This window comes from Hemicordylus capensis, chromosome 4, assembly GCF_027244095.1.
Source record: "Hemicordylus capensis ecotype Gifberg chromosome 4, rHemCap1.1.pri, whole genome shotgun sequence".
Classification (NCBI taxonomy): Eukaryota; Metazoa; Chordata; class Lepidosauria; order Squamata; family Cordylidae; genus Hemicordylus; species Hemicordylus capensis.
In genome coordinates, this window is record NC_069660.1 from 281,011,790 (window position 1) to 281,035,503 (window position 23,714).

The 23,714-nt window shown below is 42.4% G+C and overlaps 1 protein-coding gene and 1 long non-coding RNA gene across 14 annotated transcripts in view; one reads left to right on the top strand and one right to left on the bottom strand.

The window, feature by feature from the left end:
* LOC128325324 (uncharacterized) overlaps positions 1-1,246 on the top strand; it is a 138,751-nt gene extending 137,505 nt beyond the window's left edge. For both annotated transcript variants that reach the window (XR_008307379.1, XR_008307380.1), the window contains exon 4: positions 1,198-1,246. This is a non-coding gene — a long non-coding RNA (uncharacterized LOC128325324). The remainder of the gene's footprint in view (positions 1-1,197) is intronic.
* The window catches only part of RUNX1T1 (RUNX1 partner transcriptional co-repressor 1), a 207,671-nt gene that overhangs the window by 7,832 nt on the left and 176,125 nt on the right, over positions 1-23,714 (bottom strand). For 11 of the 12 annotated variants that reach the window (XM_053250985.1, XM_053250986.1, XM_053250980.1 and 8 more), the window contains one exon: positions 22,789-22,979. In XM_053250985.1, coding sequence (XP_053106960.1) covers positions 22,789-22,979 — 191 coding nt within the window. Of the gene's footprint in view, positions 1-20,409; positions 20,483-22,788; positions 22,980-23,714 lie in introns of those variants that run through there. The other variant, XM_053250992.1, reaches the window with a different exon arrangement.

A 23,714-nucleotide genomic window follows, 5' to 3' on the forward strand; every position in this document is an offset into this window, starting at 1 on the left:
CACATAGGGAATAATTAATCTATGGCATTCTCTGTCATGGGATGTGGTGATGGCCACTAGCTTGGATGGCTTTAAGAGGGGGTTAGACAAATTCAGAGAGGATAGGGCAAACTGGTCTGGTGTCTATAGGCCACCTCTAGCCTCAGAGGCAAGATACCTCTAAATATCAGTTGCAGGGGAGCAACAATAGACATATCTTCACCTCTTGCCTTGTGGCTTCTCAGAGGCATCTGGTGGGCCACTGTGTGAAACAGGATGCTGGACTATATAGGCCTTGGGCCTGATCCAGCAAGACTGTTCTTATAGCCTCAATTTATCCCTGCTAACTGAGCAAAGAAGCCCCTTTTAAAATTGTGATTATGTAATATTTAGCAGGGGGAGAACAACTGCTCCTATTCAATCCCAGCACAGCATCCCTCCAGTGGCTGTTGCTGGTGGTAATCTTGTTTTTCTTTTATAGATTGTGAGTCCTTTTGGGACAGGGAACCATCTTATTTTTTCCCCTATGCAAACTGCTTTGAGAAAGCAGTTTCAATGATGGTTTCTAATCTGTGTATGCTAAAGTGCACACACAGAGTTCTGCACTCTCCACTGAAATGAAAGGGGAAGCTACATTGCTACATTAGGGAAATGGCATAAGTGCCATGGACGTCCCAGACCCAGAACAGAACTGGTGAATCAGGGTGCTTAGGATTTCTACTCCAGGTCACATGAAAGGTTGTCCTATTGAAATCTAAATTTCCTTTCTGATACAAAATAATTTTATTCAAAATGTATATTCTGTACTTAAATGTCATCTTAAATAGCAAATGCCCTGTGAAATGCATAGCCAGCTGACGGCATCCTCCGTCTCTACGCCCTTTTGCTCTCTGCCAAGTGGGAAGCCACCAGAAAGGATGCCTGCTGCTCACTTCCCTCTAGCTTTGCAATGCCAGTTGGATGGCTGGAGCAAAGCCAGCTGATAAGTGAGATTCCTAAACTACAACAGAAACCCCAATTACCAGGAAAGAACAAAGACCTAAATCCAAAACACTGTTTTAAGGAAATTAAACATTTAATCGGAGTCAAGTGGCTTCTTTAGAAAACAGTCCCAGTGTTAGATTTACTCTCTCTTTTTGGCACAGGAATGTTTTGGCAGATGCGAGAATAGTTAAGTGTCCAATACTCATTGCTTTCTCCCCCCTCTCTCCTCACTAGATTGAAGTCAGATGTATGCAGCATTTCTAATTCAACTCATACCGATTAAGCATACAGACTAAACCAGGTAATTACAAATGCATGAACTGGAATATTGTGTGTGTGTGTTTACAAAATTTTTCCCATACTTTAGAAACACTTCTTAAAAATTGGAATTACCAACACAGAAAAACAGATTATTATTATTTTTTTTAAAGTGGTTAAAATTGTTGGGGTTACAGGCTTCTTGTTTATCAGCTGGTTTTGATTCACTGTACACAGTATCAAGGTTATTCTGCTTACATTTCCACTTATGGAGACTATAGGTGCATCACTGTAGTTTTTATAAAGTATTTTTATTGATTGATTGATTGATTGCATTTCTATACTGCCTAGTATAGAAATCTCTAGGTGATGTACAGATTAAAATATAATATAGAATAAAGCATCAAAAATTCATAAAAACAGATAAAAATCACAATACATAAAAACACACATTAAAATTTAAAATTTAAATTTCAATTAAAAGCCTGGGAAAACAGGTAGGTCCTCAAGGTTCCCCTAAAAGCAAACAGAGAAGGAGATGCTCTTATTTCAGCAGGGAGCGTGTTCCAAAGCCCTGGGGCAGCCACAGAGAAGGCCTGGTCCTGAGTTGCCACCAAACGAGTTGGTGGCAACCATAACTGAACCTCTCCAGATGATCTCAGTAGGCAACAGGGTTCATGATGAAGTACCCTCTCTTAAGTACCCTGGACCTAAGCCGTTAAGGGCCTTATAAGTAATAACCGGCACTTTGTATTTTGTTCAGAAACATATTGGCAGCCAGTGCAGTTCTTTTTAAACAAAAATCACAATGAACACTGTTTTGAAGATTGTAGATATAGGAACAATGGGAGATTTCCAAAAGAACACGAAGGTTTCAGTATTAAGTTCAGTTCAGTATTAAGTTCAGTTCAGTATTAAGCCTGTGATAACACTTGGGTCGCACACTACTAAGTACTTGGTAGCAGCTTCCATTCATTTCAATGGAGCCAGATGTGACCACTTACCCAGAACTCACTGAGCAGCATCCAGTCTAAGTAACTCAATAAAACTATTCGGGAGTGGCTCGGAAAGACTACTAGTTTCAGTAGGACTAATCAAGAGTAGTTTAGTTTGGATGCTGCCCACTGAAAGGAAGAGACAGATAACTAGCTTTAATCAGCTCTGGCCTGCGAGAACTGTTGGGGCAGACCCTCCCCCTCCTTCCCAGGAGTATGGAAAGACCAGTGTACCTGGAGAGGAAGGCAAGGAAGGATGCACCCAGGCCCTGAAAAGACCAACAGCCTGAGATGTTTTATTAATCTTCTGCAATTTGCTTCTTTTAATACTGTAAACTGCTTTGGGTGCCTATGTCAAGGCAGAAAGGCAGTATAAAAATGTAGCAAATAAATAAATAATACATTTAACTGGTTGTTTCTTCCTTTGGCGAAAGCTTCCAGTTCAACAATCCTCGCCCTGGGAGCCAACACTTCTTCAGGGAGTTAAGGATGACTGTGGGTGTTGTGGATATTGCTTCTGAAAGAAGAAATGGACTTGTTCTCTGTTGCTTCTGAGGGCAGGACTAGAACCAATGAGTTGAAATTACAAGGGAGCAGGTTTAGGTTAGACCTAATTTCTTATCTGTAAGAGCTGCTCAACAGTGAAACAATCTGAGTCATGCAGTGGTGGGTTCTTCTTTGCTGGAGCCTTTCAAACAGATATTGGGTGGCCATCTGTCAATGTCATTGTAGCAGTTTCCTGCACGGAGCAGGGGGCAGGTCCAGATGATCTTCAAGGTCCTTTCCACCTCTAACATTCCATGATTCCAAATTCTGAGTTCTCAGACTGTTCCTGCTCAGTGGTTTCTGGGCCAGTGATTCTTTTTTGGCCACTTTTGGACTGTGTTTGAAATGTGTATTCTGGGTTGGAAGGAACAGAGTCCCTATTACTGTGTGCTTCTGCAGTGTTTTTCAAGGCAAGGTTGCAAAATGCATTGCAAATTGCATTGCAGAACTTGTGTGTGCTGTGAGTGCAGCTTGTTTGGCCATAGGGAACAATGGGTAAACTTTAAACACCCCATTGTTCCCCATTGGTAGCTCCTAGGCACACCAAAGTGGGTTGGGTGGTAAGGCACGATGGGTGCTACCTACTAGGGATGCGCAGAAAGTTCCCTGGTTGGAACGTCCCTCCTTGAAATGGGTCATTTTGTGTGTTCTGAGCTCAGAACAGAATGCCCTTCAAAGGAAGGGCCTGTTCTGAACTCAGAATGGAATGGCCCATTTTGAGGTAGAATGTTCCTTTTGGAATCCAAATTGGCGCTCTTCTGGCCTCTGCGCACATGTCGTGGCCATTTGTATGGTCAGCACCACCATGCAAATGGCTTTCATGTGTGCACAAAGGCCAAAAGAGTGCCATTTTGGATTCCAAAAGGGTGCTCGGAATGTTCTGGTGCAGAATGGGATCATTCCATCAGAACAACCGGCTCGACCGGTTGTACCAACAGAACGTTCTGTGGATTCAGCCTTCTATTTCAAGCTTTGAACGGGACACTAAATCCGTTTTGTGCACATCCCTATTACCTACCACCCAACCCACAAAATAAGTGAGTAGGCGGACGATTTTAAACACATTTTTAACCTTTCCCAGTAAACCCCCAAAGGATGAAAGGTTAAAAATTTGTTTAAAATCACCTGCTTGCCCATTTATTTTATGGGTTGGGTAGTAGGTAGCACACATCATGCCCTACCGCCCAACTCACTTTGGTGTTCCTAGGAGCCACCCATTTCCTATGGCTGAAACACTCAAAATGTTTCAAGTGTCATTCTGTCGAAACTGGTTCAACCACTGTTTCAACAAAATGTTTTGGCCTTCTGCGTTTTGTTTTGAGTTTGAAACAGAATGCAAAATTTGTTTCATGCACATCCATAACCCAGAATTGTAAACAATACTAAGACTAGAGTACTCTAGTCTTAGTCAATACTAAGACTAAGACTACTCTAATACAGTATTATCTACCTTGATTGGCAGTGGCTCTCCAGCACCTTACACTTCCCTATGTGTTGCCAAAGGTATGCTGGGAACGTAGCTTGGTGCTTTGTACATGTGGACATAGCTCAGTAGTAGAGCTCATGTGCTGCATACAGAAGGTCCCAGGTCCAGTCAGTTGTTGGCATTTCCAGGTACGGCTGGGAAAGACTCCTGCCTGAAACCTTGGAGAACCGCTGATCATCAGTGTAGACAATACTGGCCTAGATAGACCAATGGTATAAGGCATCTTCCTCTGCTGCTATATACATATAAGCCATATGCACCATCACTGATGCCTGATACCAATGATTGATCAGTATCAATATCAATTGTGGGCAACTGTGCATTATCCCAGTCTTTGAGGTCTGCTTCTGTGAACCTTCTCCAGATGGCCTAATCTCTAGAGATTAAGGAGTTACACACTTGGGAAGAGGCTCTCTTCAGTGCTAGCATCCTACCTTAAGAGAGCCAGCGTGGTGTTGTGGTTAGAGTGCTGGACTAGGACTGGGGAGACCTGAGTTCAAATCCCCATTCAGCCATGATACTTGCTGGGTGACTCTGGGCCAGTCACTTCTCTCTCAGCCTAACCTACTTCCCAGGGTTGTTGTGAGGAGAAACTTAAGTATGCAGTCTGGGCTCTGGGCTCCTTGGAGGAAGAGTGGGATATAAAATGTAAAAATAATAAAAATAAATAAATAATAAGAATAGTTCATAGGCAGATTTGTAAAATGCCTACATTGGGGCACTTTGGCACTCCAGCTGTTGTTGAACTACAACTCCCATCATCCCCAGCCACAATTTATTTTATTTTGCCTGGGGATGATGGGAATATTAGGTCAACCACAGCTGGAGTGCCAAAGCATGCCTACTCCTCATCATTATTCAGATGCCAGCATAACCTATATCTGTTTTCTCAAAAGCAAGTCCCTACTATGCTCAGGTAAGTGTGCCTAGGATTACAACCTAAGACTTTCTAAAATTCACCAGTACTTTTGCCCAAATTGTTTTTGCTGTCTTCTACTGGTAGAATGGATATAATTGACTGCTGTTTTACTAATTTCATCGTTTGTTCCATTTTATTAATGATTTTGGTTTTATTGTTCTACTATTTATTTACTTTTACTATAGTAAGCTGCTCTGGAGATGGTCAGGGGGGAAACAAGCACACAATTCCTGAATTAAATAATTTGCTACATTTGTACTACATGTATTATGATTTTAAAACAACAATTATTAGTTTGTTTTTTACTCATTACTAATTTATTCATTACTATTGCTAATTACAATTATATTAATGACAGTAACTTAAGTGCTCATAGGCTGATTCCTTTATTGATTCCTTAAGATTTTTACTTGAAGCTTCAATAACTGACAAGTGCTGTTAGTAGTATAAGAGAACTGATAGCAACAAATCAGCTCTTTAAACAAGTATTCAGGTATTTCTGTGTTGTCTGAAACAGGCTTTTCCCTCAAGGATTTTAACAGCTTTTATATTGTTTGAGAGTATAAAAGCACGGAACATTTGTGTTTAAATTTGTACATCTTGTCTTGTACATTAATGTATTAAGGTATTGTGATTCAAAGAGCAAGAGCATAGTTTCTCAGCGTTCATTAGCATAACAAGTGTGTTTCAGCTTGTATCTTCCTTGCACTGCTGCATTAGCTTTCTATTTTAACCAACAATTTAATGCCTGTCAAGGGCTTATTTTGCAGTAGTGAAAAACCACATTACTACTATTAGCCAACTGATTCTGAGGCCTTTGTGAAAGCAAATGTGAAAATACAAGAATGGACCCACAACAAAATGTAGCCGTGCAAGCGTTATTTGAGCCTGTGGCCGAGCATGATGGGAAAAAAACAGACTTTAGCAATAAAGACAGGACTGCCTGCTCTAACTTGGATCTTACTTCATATGGAACTTGTAATCCACCCCCTTCCACCCCCGCTTTCCTAGGTGCTTTGTTGGATTGAGGACTGCTCCTCCATCAGAAACACAAAGCTGTGAAATGGCTGGTGAGAAAAGAAGAAAAGAGTTTCAAACTCCTCTCTCTCTCTCTCTCTCTCTCTCAGAAACAGACGGGATTGTGACTATCTTGAGGGAGTGTTCTTCAAGCAGATACATTTCCCTCTCTTTTTGTTCAAAGCCTGCTCCCCCCACCTCACCAGAGTTCCCTTAACTCTGTTCCCCTGCCTGCCTATTAAGTCTTAGCTGTCTGAGCTCATGAACAATAAGTCCCATTGACAGACAAGGGGGGCAGTTTTGGCTGTTTGGGGGCCATGTGGGTTTCCCCCTCCGTATTTTTGAACACTGGTATACAGTATATGCAGGTTACCCTGAATTTTCTGGTACCTCCTACTTGCCCCATGGCTCTCCAGTTCTCTGTCCGTAAGAGTCCAAAATGTCAGTAGTTTTGGAAATAGTGTCTAGATTATTACTACAATTGCGCCGGGCATGATGGTTCTATGCTGCAGCAGCAGCAGAGGAAGAAAGGGACAAACTTGCCTTGCTCCCTCTTCTCCAGGTTGGCTCTCAGTACCACCATCTCATAGTAGTCTCCTCCCTTGGGTTTACACTGCACCAGGAATAACTCCATGTGCCAGCCTGGATCACTGGATGTGCCAAATGGAGAAGCACACTGGCTACATCACCAAGTGGAAAGAGGGATGAGAGCAAGTGGGGGAATAAGCCCAAGCAACCCATCTCCTTCCTTGTCGACCATCCTGCTGGATCAGTCCGAAAGTTCATTGTCCACCATCCCACTCCCCACAGTGGCTAATCAATGAGCAGGGCACTGCTGCTCCTCAGCAACTTGTTGACCTCTGCCCTGCCACTCATGTCCAGAGAGACCAGCTCATGCCCAAAAGCTGCATCTGTGCCCCGCGTGGACACAGAAGTTCCCAAGGTGGCTTTAACATGCCAACGGGACACTTTTATGTGCCATCGAAAACTATAGGAAGTCCCAGTTTGTGCACAAAGGATGGCATTGCTGACTGCAGCCTATGCCTACTTGAATGGGAATGTGTGGCACAGTACACATTTAGGTTCCATTCATTGCAACAGAAGTTAAAAGGCATGCTTAACTCTTCCACTGAAGTCTTAAGAGTCTTCAACTTTGGCTGGAATTCACCTGTAATTTCTAAATTCATGTGCTTTAAACATGAATAAAAATAGACGATTTCCCAGAATTACTTGAAACAATCCAACACTTTGCAACATACTGCTATGAGTGCACAAAGTTTTGTTTAAGGAATGCCAGTGAACCTAATGATCTGCAGTGGAAATCTGAGTCCCTGTGAATCAGTATTTCCCCAGTTTGAATATTGCCTCTGCTATCAGCTGTGGCTACGGCTGTCTTCAGCATAAAGACTGCACTGGATGAGATGCTAGGAGGCCAACTATCATATCTCTTGTGTGTACGCGTGTGTGCTTTAGTTCAAAGCAGGGGATAGGATCTGTAGAGCTATGTTGAAGGAAGAGAAGTTCATGTTGGAGATCTAGCTCCATAGGGCATCAACATTTTGCACCAAACATCCTAATGATCACTAGGGGCATTGGGAGTAGAGATAGTATATTAGGGTCTTTTTCTCTTTCCTGTTTATCTCTATTATGTTAAATATTAACATAATATTAATATTAACATCTCTATTATGTTAAATATTAACATAATTAATAATGTTAATTCATTATTGCCTCAGTGAATAGAATGTACTCAGAAACTTCCTGGGAGTGACTTCCTTCTTCTTCTTCCCAGAATGTTTCTATAAGTCTCTCTCTGACCACCTAGTAGCTAGAGTATAGGTCTTTCCTATTATCATGTACTTCTAAATAGATTAGTTTAACCTTAAATCAATCTCCATGCTTATCATTTACAAGCTGTTGCCTCTGAGATCTGTCATGGGAGCGAGCTAGCTCCTGAAATGCTCTGCTATACAGATATATTTCAGCATTTTCATTGAGCAAAATGGCTCGTCCACTCCTAGACCAAGCTGCTGTTTGCTCCACAAAACAAAACTTACAGATACCTGTATGGCGCATGTATATTTCCCCTTCTAGGGCACAATAGCTCGTGGGAAAGGGGAATATCAATTCGGGAAATTGTCTGAAGCAAAAGGGATTATTTATTCCCTTTACAAGTGCTGCTCCTCTGACCTTTTTTGGGGTGTCCCATGGATGCATTGATCTATGAGCAACCCCGCCCACACACACACACACACACACACACACACACACACACCCCACCACCAAGGGGTATCTGATCATTTTTCTAGCTTGGCCCTATAAAAGACATTACAGGCTCTAGTATTATATAGGCCATATTCTTGTACAGAAATACATGAGAACCAAAGAAGAGTTCTGGTGGATCAGCCAAGGCTTATCTAGTCCAGTCTCTCATTTTCTATTGTGGCCAGCCAGATGACCCCAGGATGCCCACAAGCAGGAGATGAAGGCATTCTCCTCTCCCACCATTGCTCCCCTGCCACTGGTATTCAGAGACATACTGCCTCTGAACCTAGAGGTAGTCTATAGCCATCAAAGCAAGTAGCCACTGAAAGATCTGTCCTCTATGAATTTGTCTAATCCCTTTGTAAAGCCATCTGAGCTAGTGCTGAGCACCCCACCTTGTAGCAATTCTCTGTTGTGTGAGGTACTTGCTTTTGTCCATCCTAAATCTCCTCCCAATTTCATTGGATGACTCCAGGTTCTAATATTGTGACACAACATATTTTCTTTCTCCACTTTCTCTACACCATGCATAATTTTATATGGTTCAATCATGTCTTTCCTTACTGGTAGATTTTCTATACTTAATGCCCCAACATATTACGTTGTGTATAATCTAGCGCTGCTTACATGAATGAATCTTTTTGTTCTTCAACTCTGAATGACAGTGATCATAATGGCTTTGAAGTTTGATGAGACACTCTCTCAAAGCAATCCATAGCCCCATTGTAGACGTCAAGCAGATAAATGATGATTTATCTCATTGACATTGTGTCTAGTGAACTCAGCTAATGAAACAGGCTGTCCATGTTATTTGAAACAGTAGTAAACCCTTGACTACCAGATGAATGCAATATAGAGTGATGGATAACACCATTATACCCTACTTGTGAGCTTCTTCAGCATGTCCAGGCAGTCCTGTTGGAAAATGGAATGGTGGGGTACATAGACCATTGGTCTGTCTCACCATAACAACTTATTGAGTTCTGAAGGGCAATACAGCAGCCAAATCAACAGAAACAAGGATGTGCTACAAAGCAGTAGTGGCCAGTGTGCCGCCGCTGGGTGTGGGGAGCCAGCGAGAGGCACCTTTAAGTATGAATTAATAAGTGCTTACTTCCACTACCACCACACCTGAACACTGCTTCGAGCATCAGTGCAGTACCCAGCACCCTGTAGGGTAGGGGGTCACCTCCACCACTCACATGGCTGCCAGTGGGGGACTGGCTGCCTGCTGCAGAGGCCCTGTGAGTGGTGGAGGTGATTCCCTGCTGCAGGGGGTGCTAGGCAGTACACTCCTGCTCAAAGCAGCATTCATACAGCTGTGGCAGTAGTGGAAGAACTGAGGAATTAAGAGGAATTAAGGTAGGAAGAAAAGCTGGGTCAGACAGCTTTTCCTCCTACTTTGGTCAAATGCTGGGTAAGAGTGCTGGGGGGCCCTGTTTCAAGCTCAAAATGAAAGGCCTGTCTTGAGCTCAAAATGAAACAGCCCCGTTTTGACTTGAAACTTTTCAAGCACCATTTTGAGGCCTGTTTTTCCAGGGAGAGCTGGTGTACCAATTGGGGTCACTGGGTAGACCAGTATTCCAAAGTGGGACAACGCGCTAAGTCAGGCAGAGGGCAGGTCTACCTGCTGACCCCAATTAGTAGACCAGCTCTCCCCAGAAAAACATCCCTGGAGGACTGGTCTACCTGCCAGCCCCAATTGGTAGACAAGCTCTGCCTGGAAAAACAGGCCTCAAAATGGTGCACGAAATACTTGAAACATTTTGAATGTTTCAAGGTTGAGTCATCGAAACAGCCAGCTTTGCCGGCTGCTTCAGCAATCAATTTGAGGGTTTTGCAATTTGTTTCAAGCTCAAAACGAATCGTTTTGTGCACATCCCTAATTCATAATACTGCCACTCTTGACTGATCATATAAAGGTTTAAGTTTGTGCACTGCTGCTGGCTGGGGGGGCACTAATGGGGGAAGAGGAGTGAAGAGTAGCTGGTTCTGGCTGGGAGAGTCCAGGTGATGTTCCCTCCCCTGCCAGTTGTGCCATGGCACCACAGCAACAGCAACAGCAGCCCATGCTGCCACTGGGCTGGTAGGAAGACATCTGCCATTCAACTCACAGCACAAGTCCCTAATCACAGACCACTTCGACACCCCTAATCAGTGGTATGCCCGAGGCAGGTGCCTCCTTTGTCTTGGCACATTTCTTCCATTTTTTCTTTCCAATACATGCTTAAAAAAGATTTCTCACAATCCTGTCTTAATTTGTTTATTCTTAATCAACTGGAGTGTTCTTTAATATCATTAATATTAAGATTAATATTAAGATATTGAGATTAATAATCATTAATATAGATTAGAATTCACCACTAAAGAAATGTAGGCAAATCCAAAAACTTTTAATCATTCAGCTACTTGGAATAGCTGAACACAGATGTGGTTAAGAGTGTGTTGTGTGTCAATGAATATCTGTTAAGCCAGTTACAAATGCCCACACACATCTGCATTTACCAACATGAAGTGCAACACTGCTCCAAGAGTTTTATTATTCAAACCAAGGCTGCACAACTTCGACCTTGTGGCTGACGTTGGACTACAACTCCCATAATCCCCAGCCAAATTTGGGTAATAGCTAGGCACTATGGGAGTTGCAGTCCAACAGCTGGAGGGCCAAATTTGTGTAGCCCAGGTTCAAACACCCAATGGCAGTGGTCAATTTAGGTCATCACCGTTTTAGCTGTGATCTGCAAGATGTGTTCTCAAAATGTACAGCCAAGCAAAATGACAAAGCAGAGGAAACTCTACACACAATAGTGTTGCATCAGCTGCACTTGTGCTTTTTATCTAAGCAGACGTCAAAAGAAAAGGAAAGCATCTCCTCCAGCTAGCAGGACCGTACAATCAACACGAACCACAGAGAGTGCAATATAAGTTTCTCCCCACACCCCCAGTGTCATTGTACGCTGGCAGAAAAAACAGATGTTCCAACTTTTCCAATAACCTTGGCAGTAAGTTCTCAAAGCTGTTCGCCCTCACTGTTCAAACTCATTTGCACATAAGTCATCAAGCCAAGCCAAGCACAGCAAGTCATTTAAGGGGAGCCTGTTCACACATGGTTTGATCCCTGGCCAAATAGTCTGTTGATGAGTGCCTCATCTTTTGCCTCACTTCCTTTTCTATAACTATAAGAAAGCAGCGAATAACTTATCTGTTGATGAGTTGTTTCGCTCCTGTTCTTTCGTTTCTAAAACAAGCTTTCTTCCACTAAAATTAAATAACTAATTAGCACAACTAGACCAGTTCCTTCATTTACTATTGAATTAAAACAACAGCAAAAAGCTGCAGAGGAAGGCTAATTTCATCTGGAGTCTCACAGGTAACAATCAGGAATGTGTACACTGAACTTAATTCAAATGAAATATGCAATTAACCTGGGCTTCTGGTCTTAGGGGAAAAAAAAGGTAAAAGTATGAAGTTAGGGAGCAAGGGTTTACAGAATAATAACTATCTGTGAATTACACCCATTGGGCAGCGCAGGATTGCTTCCCAACCTCTGTGTACCCAAGAAAAAATGCATGCAATATAAACTATCCCCTTACACCGGCAAAACTCTGCCAACATAAAGGGGGGAAACTAGGAATATTTGGGAGCATGGTGGTGAAGGAATAAGAGTTGCCCACTCCCCTAGCCCCACTCCCAGCAGTGAGTAATTGTGGCATGCCACCAGGAGCTTGTAAGACGTAGCAAGGGAACACAGACCTCATATATCACGTTGAGCGAACATATGAAACTCTATCATATTTGTACACTGCCCCAAACTTCCATCTCTGGGCCGTTCACAGCAAACAAAAAAGAAATTAAAACCTTAGAACAATTTAAAGCCACAAGTCAAGTTAAAAAGCTTGGGTGAATGAATGTTTCTTCAGCGACTTTTAAAAAGTTGTCAGAGATGGAGAAACTCTTTTTTCACCAGGGAACCCATTCCAGGGTCTTGGGCAGCAACAGAGAAAACAAGCTGGTGGCAACTGCAAATGAACTCTCCAGATGATCTCAATGGAGCTCATAGTGACGGAGCTCATAGTGAAGAAGACATTCTTTTAAATACCCTGGGCCTAAGCTATTTAGCACTTTAGAGGTTATAACTGGCACCATATATTTTGCCCGGAAACATACTGGTAGCCAGTGTAGTTCTTTTAATATAGGAGTAATATGGTCTCTTTGAGATGACCTTTTGGGAAGAGAGCTGGTCTTGTAGTAGCAAGCATGACTTGTTCCCTTAAGCTAAGCAGGAACTGTCCTGGTTGCATATGAAAGGGAGACTAGAAATGTGAGTGCTGTAAAATATTCCCCTTAGGGGATGGAGCCAAGTTCCAAGTTCCCTCTCTGGCTTCTCCAAGATAGGGCTGAGAGAGATTCCTGCCTGCAGTCTTGGAGAAGCCACTGCCAGTCTGTGTAGACAATACTGAACGAGATGGACCTATGGTCTGACTCAGTATATGGCAGCTTCCTATGTACCCAGAGTCCAACCTGGGTGCCATTCTGCACCATCTGCAATTTCTGGACTATGTACAAAAGCAGCCCCACATAGAATGCATTGTAGTAGTCACATCTGGAGGTTACCAGCATATGTAGTACTGTTCTGGGGCAGTTTATCTCAAGAAATGGATGCATCCTGCGTATCAGCCAAAGCTCATAGAAAGCACTTCTGGCCACTGCCTCAACCTGAGACACCAGGGAGAGGTTTGGATCCTGAAGCACTCCCAGATTGCATACTTGCTCCTTCTGGAGAAGTGTGAGCCCATCCAGAACCAGCAGATCAAAACTGTTTCTGGAGTTCCGAACCCGCACTATAAGTACCCCCATCTTATTTGGATTTAGTTTCCATTTGTTATCCCTCATCCAGCCTATCTCTGCTTCCAGGCATGCATTTAGGAAGGTTACGTCTTCTCCTGATGATGTTGACATGGAGAAGTAGATTTGGGTGTCATCAGCATACTGGTAACACCCTGTACCAAGTCTGATTGTCTCTCCCATTGGTTTCATTTAGATACTGAAAAGCATCGGAGATAGTATGGAGCCCTGGGGGATGCCATATGAAAGTTCACGTTTTGAAGTACAACAGTCTCCAAGCAACACCATCTGGAATCTGCCAGAAAAGTAGGAGTGGAACCACTGCAAAGCCACTTCCAACCCAATCAGATGGTCCAGGATGCTATGGTCAATAGCACTGAAAGCCGCCAAGAGATTAAAAACCCCCAACAGAATCACACTCCCTCTATCAATTCCCCATATGAAATCATCCATCAGGCTGAGCAAGGAAGTCACCACCCCATAGCCTGCCCAAAACCCAGTTTGAAATGGGTCTAGATAATCAGTTTCCTCCAAGACGGTCTGGAACTGGGAGGCCACCACCCTCTCAGTTATGTTGCCCATGCCGTGGAAGGTTGGAGACAGACCTATAGTTGCTTAATTCTGAGGGATCCAATGCAGACTTCTTCAGAAGAGGTCTAATAATTGCCTCCTTAAGACAGGAAGGCATCCTGCCCTCCCTCAGAGTCACATTTATATACCAGGCCTTTTACAACTGCCACGCCTGCCAGTTCATATAAGCCATGTTGGACAAGGGTCAAGAGAACAGGTGGTAGGCTGCACCATCCAAAGCAGCTTATCCACATCCTCAGGAGTCACAAACTGAAACTGATCCAAATTAACCACATAAGAGGTGTTGCTAGACATGTCCGCATTAGACACTGTAGTAATGGTGTGGTCTGAGTCTAAGTCGGCCTGAATACAAGAGATTTAATCCACAAAAAAATCATTTAAAGCATCACAATGGATAATTTATGGTGTCAAATTCTGATTCAAGAGAGGAGGGGCATGTACTAACCCTCTCACAACCCTAAATACTCCACTGGGCGTGAGCTTGTGGATGCAATACGGGCAGAAAAGAATCATTTATTTGCCTGAGCATAGGTCTTCAAATGTGCTCTATGTTGTAATCTGTCAGATTCCAATCGAGTCTTTCTCCACTTGCATTCTAGTTATCTACCTTGCCGCTTCAGCTCCCATAGTTCTTCCATATACCAAGGGGCCAATTCTGAAGCAGGTTGGAGAGGACACTTAGGAATGATCATGTCTGCTGCCCTGGTGAGTTTACTGTTCCAGTTCACTGGCAGAGCCAACACTAAATCCCTCCAACTGGATCCAATAACCTTCTTGGGTGGACCAGCCTAATAAGCCCCTCACCCCTGCAGAGGTGGGACGTGATTGTGAATCCAATCTTAACCAGAAGGTGGTCCATCTATGACAATGGGGAAATCACAGGAGTCCTCACCCATAGAACACCACCCTGATCAGAGTAAAATACCGTATCAAGCATGTGACCTGCAACATACATCGGTCCCACGACTGCTTGAGAGAGAACCATAGTTGTCATGGCCACTATGAACTCTTGAAGCAGCCCCAGACAAATTGGTCCCAAAGTGAACATTTAAGTCCCCCACCTCCATAAGCCCAGAAGACTCAGATTATCTACACTAACTGGCAGCAGCTCTCGAGGGTCTCAGACACTCCTCCCAGTGCCATGGAGTGACGCCCATCTGCCCCTTTGAACAAACAAAAGACACCTGTTGGCCAGGGAGAACAAAAATAAATAAAAAGGAGCTAAACACCACATCTCTCCTATAATGCACAATCACCTCTCATGAACCCATAACACAACTTGCTTGTCATGAACCCCAACTATACTGCATGCGGATGGGATGGAGTTCTTCCCTCATCAGAATTCACATTGAAATCATGAATGACTTCCACTGTGGATAGAAGCATGCCTGAAGTAGATCTAGCCTGTGTAGAAGTACGCCTGAGATGGGCATGCCTGTAGGTAGAAGCATGCCTGAGATGCCCCTATTAACTGAGCAAAGAGGCACCTTTTAAAAGAGAACAGGTGGTATGTCGATTCTCTCTACTGAGCAGCGGGGGGGCCTATCCATCCCCAGCACAGGATCCCTCCAGTGGCTGTTGCTGGTGTCTGTCTTATGTTTCTTTTTAAGGCTGTGAGCCCTTTGGGGACAGGAAGCCATTTTATTTATTTATGGTTTGTCTGTATCTATCTAATCATCCTCTTTGGTAACTTTTGTTGAAAAGCAGTTTATAAATATTATTCGTATTCGTCTAGGGCTTGCGGCTTTTCATAAAGTTCCAGGTCCAATCCAGATAGAAAAGAGCCCCTGGTGGCGCAGTGGTAAAACTGCCGCCCTGTAACCAGAAGGTTACAAGTTCGATCCTGACCAGGGGACTCAGCCTTCCATCCTTCCGAGGTCAGTAAAATGAGTACCCAGAATGTTGGGGGCAATATGCTAAATCATTGTAAACCGCTTAGAGAGCTCCGGCTATAAAGCGGTATATAAATGTAAGTGCTATTGCTATTGCTATTGCTAAAAGCAGGTTTCCTATGAAGGGAGGGTGATGTGGTTCTGCTTCCCCTCCTGCTTCAGAGGCTTTGGGCATTCAAGGTGAGATCTAGCACAATCACTCAGGTCACAGACAGTTGACTATATCATTGGCAGTAAGAGCCTTCTTGTCACTACAACCCTCCATGCAGGCAAGCTCCCTTATGTCTCAATAAGGGATCACAGCTGCTACTGCTGGCTAATACCAGGCTGCAGGCAGTGGCAATGGTTGAGGTCATCTCAGCTCCTACCATTCCTTTTTGTGGTGGTCACCATTTTTTGCTTCAGAACGATGCTGCATCTGGGGCACTGTGGGGGATGGTGGTGATGGCAGCCTCAAGGAGCACCTACCAAGAGGAGAACCCAACTACCGTTGCAGCAAAATAGTAAAGAAAAGAGAACATGCTTCTGTCTCCAGACCAGAACTGTTTTTGAACCATTTCACCTCCCAACCTCCCAGCCTGTTCTCCCCTCCAGTCTAGGGCCTCTTATCCCAGTTCAGCTTCAACCAAAACTGAAAATTCCAGTTAGTGGTTGCTGGAGTCTGCTTATAATTCATCGTCATGCAAGCTGAAACCTGAAATAAAAAGTCTTCTCCAATAGGTTTGTATTAATAGAAATTTTGAAACACAAGGGTAGCAATTAGTAGATCAATCAATTGAAAATCTCTTGATTGACTTAAAAATTCCATTGGGCATCAGTTTTGTTTTTAAATGGCTAAACACTGACTGACATACCACACAGTGTTCCATCTGTCTTGCAACAGAGTGTTTCCGCAGTGTTCTTGCGCAAGACACAAGAATTGTGAAAATGCAGTAGTGCAATAGACAAACATGATTTCCAATGGACCTCTGTTGTGCAACTGCGTCTGCAAAATGATTACATCTTGTGCAGGAGTACTCTTGCACAGCTGCTCAGATGCAAGGCATATGTACCACTGCATGGTACGTCAGCCACTGCGTGTGGCAGGCACCATCTTCGAAGAGACATTCTCCCTTCTCTTTCCACACAGGAAAGAATGCCTCTTCCACATTGTGTAAAGACAAGTTGAGTATCCTTGTTTATTCAGTAGTATTGATTAATTCATATGCACATTTATGCAGATTTAATCTATTAGTAATGAGTTTAGTAAAACTCATACGATTAATCAACTAAAATTTCTTTAATTGGTTAACAGCCTTAAAAATACTGAACATTTGGAACAGAACTACTGTAAAATAAACAAACACACACTTCCAGCTAGAAATGATTATTCACAGGTGTTGCTTTGTTACCTTCCTGGGTCATGCACACAATGCTTTTGCTAATGCAACTCAAAATGACATGTGTTTGGTTTGAGTGTGAAACTGCTAACTTGACTTGTCCTATAACCTTCTCAGTTCCTCAAGAGGCAAACTACCACTACTCTTACCGTTTAGTTTTTATATTTTTGAATTTATTTTCAGTATGTAAATGTGTCTCTGTGGAATTTCATTTTTTATTGTTTACAACTCTATGTTCCACTTTATCAAGGTCATTTTGAGTTTTTATCCTCTCCTCTCTAGCATTGTATATGCTGAAATCTGATAAGCATACTTGCCATTCTTTCATTCAAGTAATTAAATGGAATATACTGAATAAAAGATGAAAAAGTTGAGCAAGAGCTGCTACAAACAGATATACAGCTAAAGAGTTCTCTGTGAGGGCCACTTGGAAGTGCTTTCAGCATCACTCCTGGTGAATAGAGCGCAGCTGATGAAACCTTCTGTGGTATTAGGTGAGGACAGCATTATGTAAACCTGAACCTCAAAGCCAAAAAAATTCCATGGTTAGACTTCACAATGCAAACTGGAGACATAGTCTATCAGGCTATGGTACAATCCTGCCAACAGTGTTGGGTTCTAACCACAGTGACACCAGGCTATTGTTATCAAGCCTGCAAAATGTAGGTCCAGATTCAAAGAACTGCTCAGCAAAAATCCATGTGCCAAAGGTACTGTGGACTTGTGCCTCTCCAACTGTAATCCCCATGCTACAGGTGAAACTCGGAAAATTAGAATATCGTGCAAAAGTCCATTAATTTCAGTAATGCAAATTAAAAGGTAAAACTGATATATGAGACAGACGCATTACATGCAAAGCGAGATAAGTCAAGCCTTAATTTGTTATAATTGTGATGATCATGGCATACAGCTCATGAAAACCCCAAATCCACAATCTCAGAAAATTAGAATATTACATGGAACCAAGAAGACAAGGATTGAAGAATAGAACAATATCGGACCTCTGAAAAGTATACAGTGTACTGTGCTTGATTGGCCAGCAAACTCGCCTGACCTGACTCCATAGAGAATCTATGGGGCATTGCCAAGAGAAGGATGAGAGACATGAGACCAAACAATGCAGAAGAACTGAAGGCCGCTAATGAAGCATCCTGGTCTTCCATAACACCTCATCAGTGCCACAGGCTGATAGCATCCATGCCACGCCGCATTGAGGCAATAATTGCTGCAAAAGGGGCCCAAACCAAGTAGTGAATACATATGCATGCTTATACTTTTCAGAGGTCCGATATTGTTCTATTCTTCAATCCTTGTCTTCTTGGTTCCATGTAATATTCTAATTTTCTGAGATTGTGGATTTGGGGTTTTCATGAGCTGTACTCCATGATCATCACAATTATAACAAATTAAGGCTTGACTTATCTCGCTTTGCATGTAATGTGTCTGTCTCATATATCAGTTTCACCTTTAATTTGCATTACTGAAATTAATGGACTTTTGCACGATATTCTAATTTTCCGAGTTTCACCTGTATATGGCAGATTACTGAAACTGAGGGTCATTTCAAACCCTGTGTGTTTTAAGCCATGGTGCTGTGCTGTTAAAAGAAAAAAGAAACTCCAAGGAACACAGATAGCTGCCATATACTAAGTCAGACCATTGGCCAGTTTGGATCATACTTCTGCCAGTGTGGGTGACTATATGTGAAAGACACCTCTCTTTAACCCTAAACATACATTATGTTCAACGCATCTACAATCTGTGTACAGTGTACATGTGTACCAATCTGTAAGCACGTACAATTATGCACACATTTTGTTCTCTGTACGGGCCAGTGTACACTTCCCAACTCTATGCTGCATTTGAAGGGGTCTGTACCCAGGTTCACTTTTAAAATGAACACCGGTTCAGTTCATTCAGACAAGGCCTCTTCAGACATACAACTGAGGATGCTATACGTGAGTACAGTGTCCCAAGAGCACACTCTGAAGCCCTGTCCCCATCCTGATGCACTTGGAAGCCCACCCTGCCTGCTGTCCACAGTTACAGCATTTGTTTGAAGAGATTTGTGCTCAGATTCTTTCCACAGACAGAAACACTGGCTGAGTTGTTTCTGAGCACATCTCAGCATTCTGATCATGGGAAGCATCTGAGCATGATTACAATATTTCTATCTTTAGACCAATGTTGTGACCATGTACAGCCAAGAGGCCGAGCTTCTGAGTCCCACAGGGGTAGGACTTCAAAGTGCATTCTCGGGACACTGTACTAATGTACAGTGTCCACAGTTGTTATGTCTTAAGGAGGCTACAAAAACATGCACATATGTACAGACAGTAAAGAAATTTACTGATGCGTGTATGCTTAGGGGCAACATCATCAATAAGCACTGTATGCTGTCTTGGCTGTACAAATCTCAGCTACTTACGTTTGCATACTGAGGTAATATGCACTGTGCATATCTCTAATCCAGTTGTATCTACCTCACCCCTCCTTGTTTGGTATTTAACTTTCTCATTTCAAGTTTCATAGCAACAACAAAATCCTTTATGTGGTCAATACAGAGAGGACAACTGTTTAATAACCATTGCAGAGAGCGTCCAGAAAAGGCCCTACCCTGGCATATCTGAGCTACAAAATGCTGTTACATTTTAATTTGTGTCATATTTTATTCTGCAATGGAACAGTTAAGTACTTAAAAAAAATATACTTCTCCTAGACTCTCTTCCTGAGAAAACTTTCAGATGTTGAAAATCAATTCCTTTTGTCTCCTTCTTATTCATCTGCTACACATTAAGTCGAAACTCTGGGCATCCAGCGATTCCACAACAGCCTTTCATCTTTGGAGATGCCTGGGACCAATTAAAATCTTACTCTCCCTTAAATAATGGATTCGTATTGCAGCATGCCGCTGATTTATCTGCCTGTGATTTTTGCCAGTTCTTTCATGATGGGGCAAGTAGCTAATTTGAATCTTTAAACCCAAGTCACTCTGACGTTACCAGCTCATTGAATACATTAAGCAAAGCATACCAATGAGGGTACACACATCCTTCAAAACAAGCAAATATTTAAATTGTATAAATGCTACGGGCCTTTGCTTATCAGTCTTAAACTAGAATTAAAGAAATTAATTAAGCTACCCTCTCAGAAAGGCCTTGTTATGTGTAAATGGCCTTTTATAAAAGGCTATCGTAAAAAGACAGACTATGAACAAAATTTCCCATCAATGTTGAACTGAAAGGAATTATACTTAGCATCTGTTTATTGGGGCAGGTTTAATCAAGACTTTCCCTTCTGCATGGATTTTAACATTTCGTTTTTCTCTGAAAGACACAAGAATTCATTTTATCCAAAACACTTCAGGGCTGGCAACAAAATGTATGGCTCTCTCACTCCTGATTTCCTGTTATATATGTGGCCATATGTCCTATACCACAAAAATTCAAAGCTTTCCCTGACATGCTCTAGTCTGAACCGAGGTTTAACATCTTCATCGCTCATTTACTCTTTGTTGCTCTTTGATTCTGTTTTTCTTCTGCCAGATGCTATTTCCCACCCTTCCCTTTACACATAATCCCTGAAGCTGAAATCATAAATTCTAATTAAGGAAATATTCTCACAATTCTGCGAACACTTTTTCCCCTCAGAAAACCTAGCCCACTGCCAATCGTATATTCACAGCTCCTCCTCCTCCTGGAAGAGCAACACACTTCTAGCTGCTGCCGTTACCCAATGAGTCATTTTCTGCCAAAAGCTATTTTCATTGTCTGAAACCATTTGTCGTGCATATAGTGTTTTTAAAAATGACACACAATTATATCTTAAGCTTAAAGTGAAACAATGGAAGACTGCACTCCCACTTACATTTGCTTTTAAGGAAGAGGTTATGAAATCTGATTTCAATATGGAAGTGACACATTCATTCTTTTGTGGTTACTCACGCTTCCGAATGTGCCACTCTTTGCTCCATATGTTGATTACATACAACATGCAACCACAGAAATTCAACACCAAAAATTAGATTTGCATTTTCTGTGACTGCATTTCAGCACATGGCTCTGTTCATGCGGGTATATTTATGAAAAAGAAGTAACTTGATCATTTAAATTTAGTACAGACTTCATCAACATCTATTAGACTTATTTCCATATCAATGTGCTAAGGATCCCAGGACACGGATAATAAAACTCTTAAACTGTCATATTGGCACTCAAGCCCACATTGCAGTGAGAGAACGCATACTTGGCATGCAGAAGGTCCAAAATTCAACTTCTGACATCTCCAGTTAAAAGAGCTGGGAAAGGCCTATGTCAGTACAGGGTTATATGGACCAATAGGCCAGGGAACAAAATGTTGGAAAGGACCAAGAGATCATCCATGCCTGGAGAACAGCACAAGCCCCCTCACTCCAGAATGATACCACAGTGCCACAAGCAGAAAGCAAGTGTGTTGTAGAAATCTACAACACACAAAAAATCTCAAGTGAGAGAGCCCAATAATTTAATAGCATTCAAATCCTGTACACATTTAACTGAAAGAGAGGCATAAGGTGCCTCTTATTTTTAGTGGCATCTTTGGCACAGTGAGTTTAAGAATGCAGCTTTAGGCTTACTTGAATACAAGTTGCAATGAAATTAATGGGGCTCACTTCCTGGTAAAGAATTTAGGACCATGATATTGCCAGTTAAACTGCAAGTATAAATAGCATCATAATCCTACACTTTCTTACTCTGGAATGAGAGGATTAAGGAATAAAAAGCATTGATGCTACAATCCCAGCAGTACTTGTAATGAGTGAAGGAGAAGAATTTTGGAAAGCAGGGCCAAGAAAAACTCCTCCAGTTCAGAAATCCCCTGGTGAATACAAGCAGAGTGGAACCCTCTTGAATTTTGCACTTGGTTTCAAATGCTCCAGAACTTCCTTTCTTCATCCAGTTTCTCTCAGCCTACCCTTTCCCACACTTTCACAAACGTACTAAGCTTCATGAGGAAGGTAAGAAGGCAAAACCACCACAAAAGAACCATCAGGGTTCCCCACCAAAGGCTCTTAGCAGTCATGGGATATGGGGACAGGTTTCTGTGTGGACTGGATGAAAGACAGGAAACAGAGGGTAGAAATAAATGGACATTTTCCACAATGGAAACAGGAAGTGGGGTCCCTAGGGATCTGTAGTGGGACCAGTGCTCTTTAACTTGTGAATAAATGATATAGAAGTTGGGGTAACCAGCGAAGTGGCCAAATCTGCAGAGGACAATAAACTATTTAGGGCAGTGAAATCCAAAACAGATTGTGAGGAGCTCCAAAGAGATATCTCCGAACTGGGTAAGTGGGTGACAAAATGGCAAATGCAGTTCCATGTAAGCAAGTGTAAAGTGATGCATATTGGGGCAACCCGCCCCACCCCCCTTCATATATAAACTGATGGTATATGAGATGTAATTGATGGTATATGAGATGAGATGCTAGATGGAACAGTGGTATGACTCAGTATATGGCAGCTTCCTATGTTCCTAAAAGAAGTGTGAAAGAAAACAAACTTTATTAAGGTAAACACAGACACAGATAATGGCCTCCACTTTATATTGGGAGTGATTCTGGAGTTGATTTATACCACAGAGAATACCTTACCTCACTTGAATCCTCTTGCTGATTGATCACAGCTAGTGCATCCTCTGCAGCCTGTCGCTTAGCCTCAGCCACCGTGCGTTCCATTTTAGCTCTCTCTGTAGTAATCATATCATGGGCTTTCCGTTCTGCCTCTGACACTGCCTTCTGCAACTCGGTCATTGCTTGACGTTTTACTTCGTTGACTGCTTCCTCTGCAAATCATGGAAGAAATTTTCATTAGCCCAAAGGGAACACTGAAGGACATGGATCAAAGGGCAATGGGTTTATCTACAAAACAGTTAGACCTTTGATAGTTCTTAAGCAGTATAACGTAAATGTGCCTCCACTCACTGTTCTTCCCATTGGACAAACATCTGTCACCCTAGTCCTTATCGAAGATATGCAATAGCAATTAGTACACAGTTAAACACACAAGGCCACTGCTTAGGTTTAATTTACTCCTAAATATTCCCTGGCCACAAATATTCTTTCTTAGAGTGAATTCAGACATGCAAGGGCTGATGTGATCCAGTCCTTTCATAGGACTATATCACCTCAAAATAAATAGAGAACTTGTTTATTCAGAAGCACCAGCACATCAATATCTCCTTCCATTTGGAAAGTAGCTAGTGTAGACTTCTGGACTTGTCAGCTTTCCATATGGAAAGAAAATCTGATGTGGGAGTACTTTCAAACAAGTGATCCTCACGTTAGTACAAAAGAACATGTGTTCTTGGATTTTTCAGATCCTCAGGAAATGTTTTAAGTAGTCTGAATCAGCAACGTTTCCTTCATGGGGGTGACCTCGAACTTATAATGGCACCTGTAGTGGAGATGACTTCACCTAAGTCTCTCTCCTTTCAGGACTAACTCATTGGAGGAGAAGGGTATGGTTTTTAATTACTGCAGTTTTTCATATTTTGTAGTGCATGAGGCTCATATGTCAA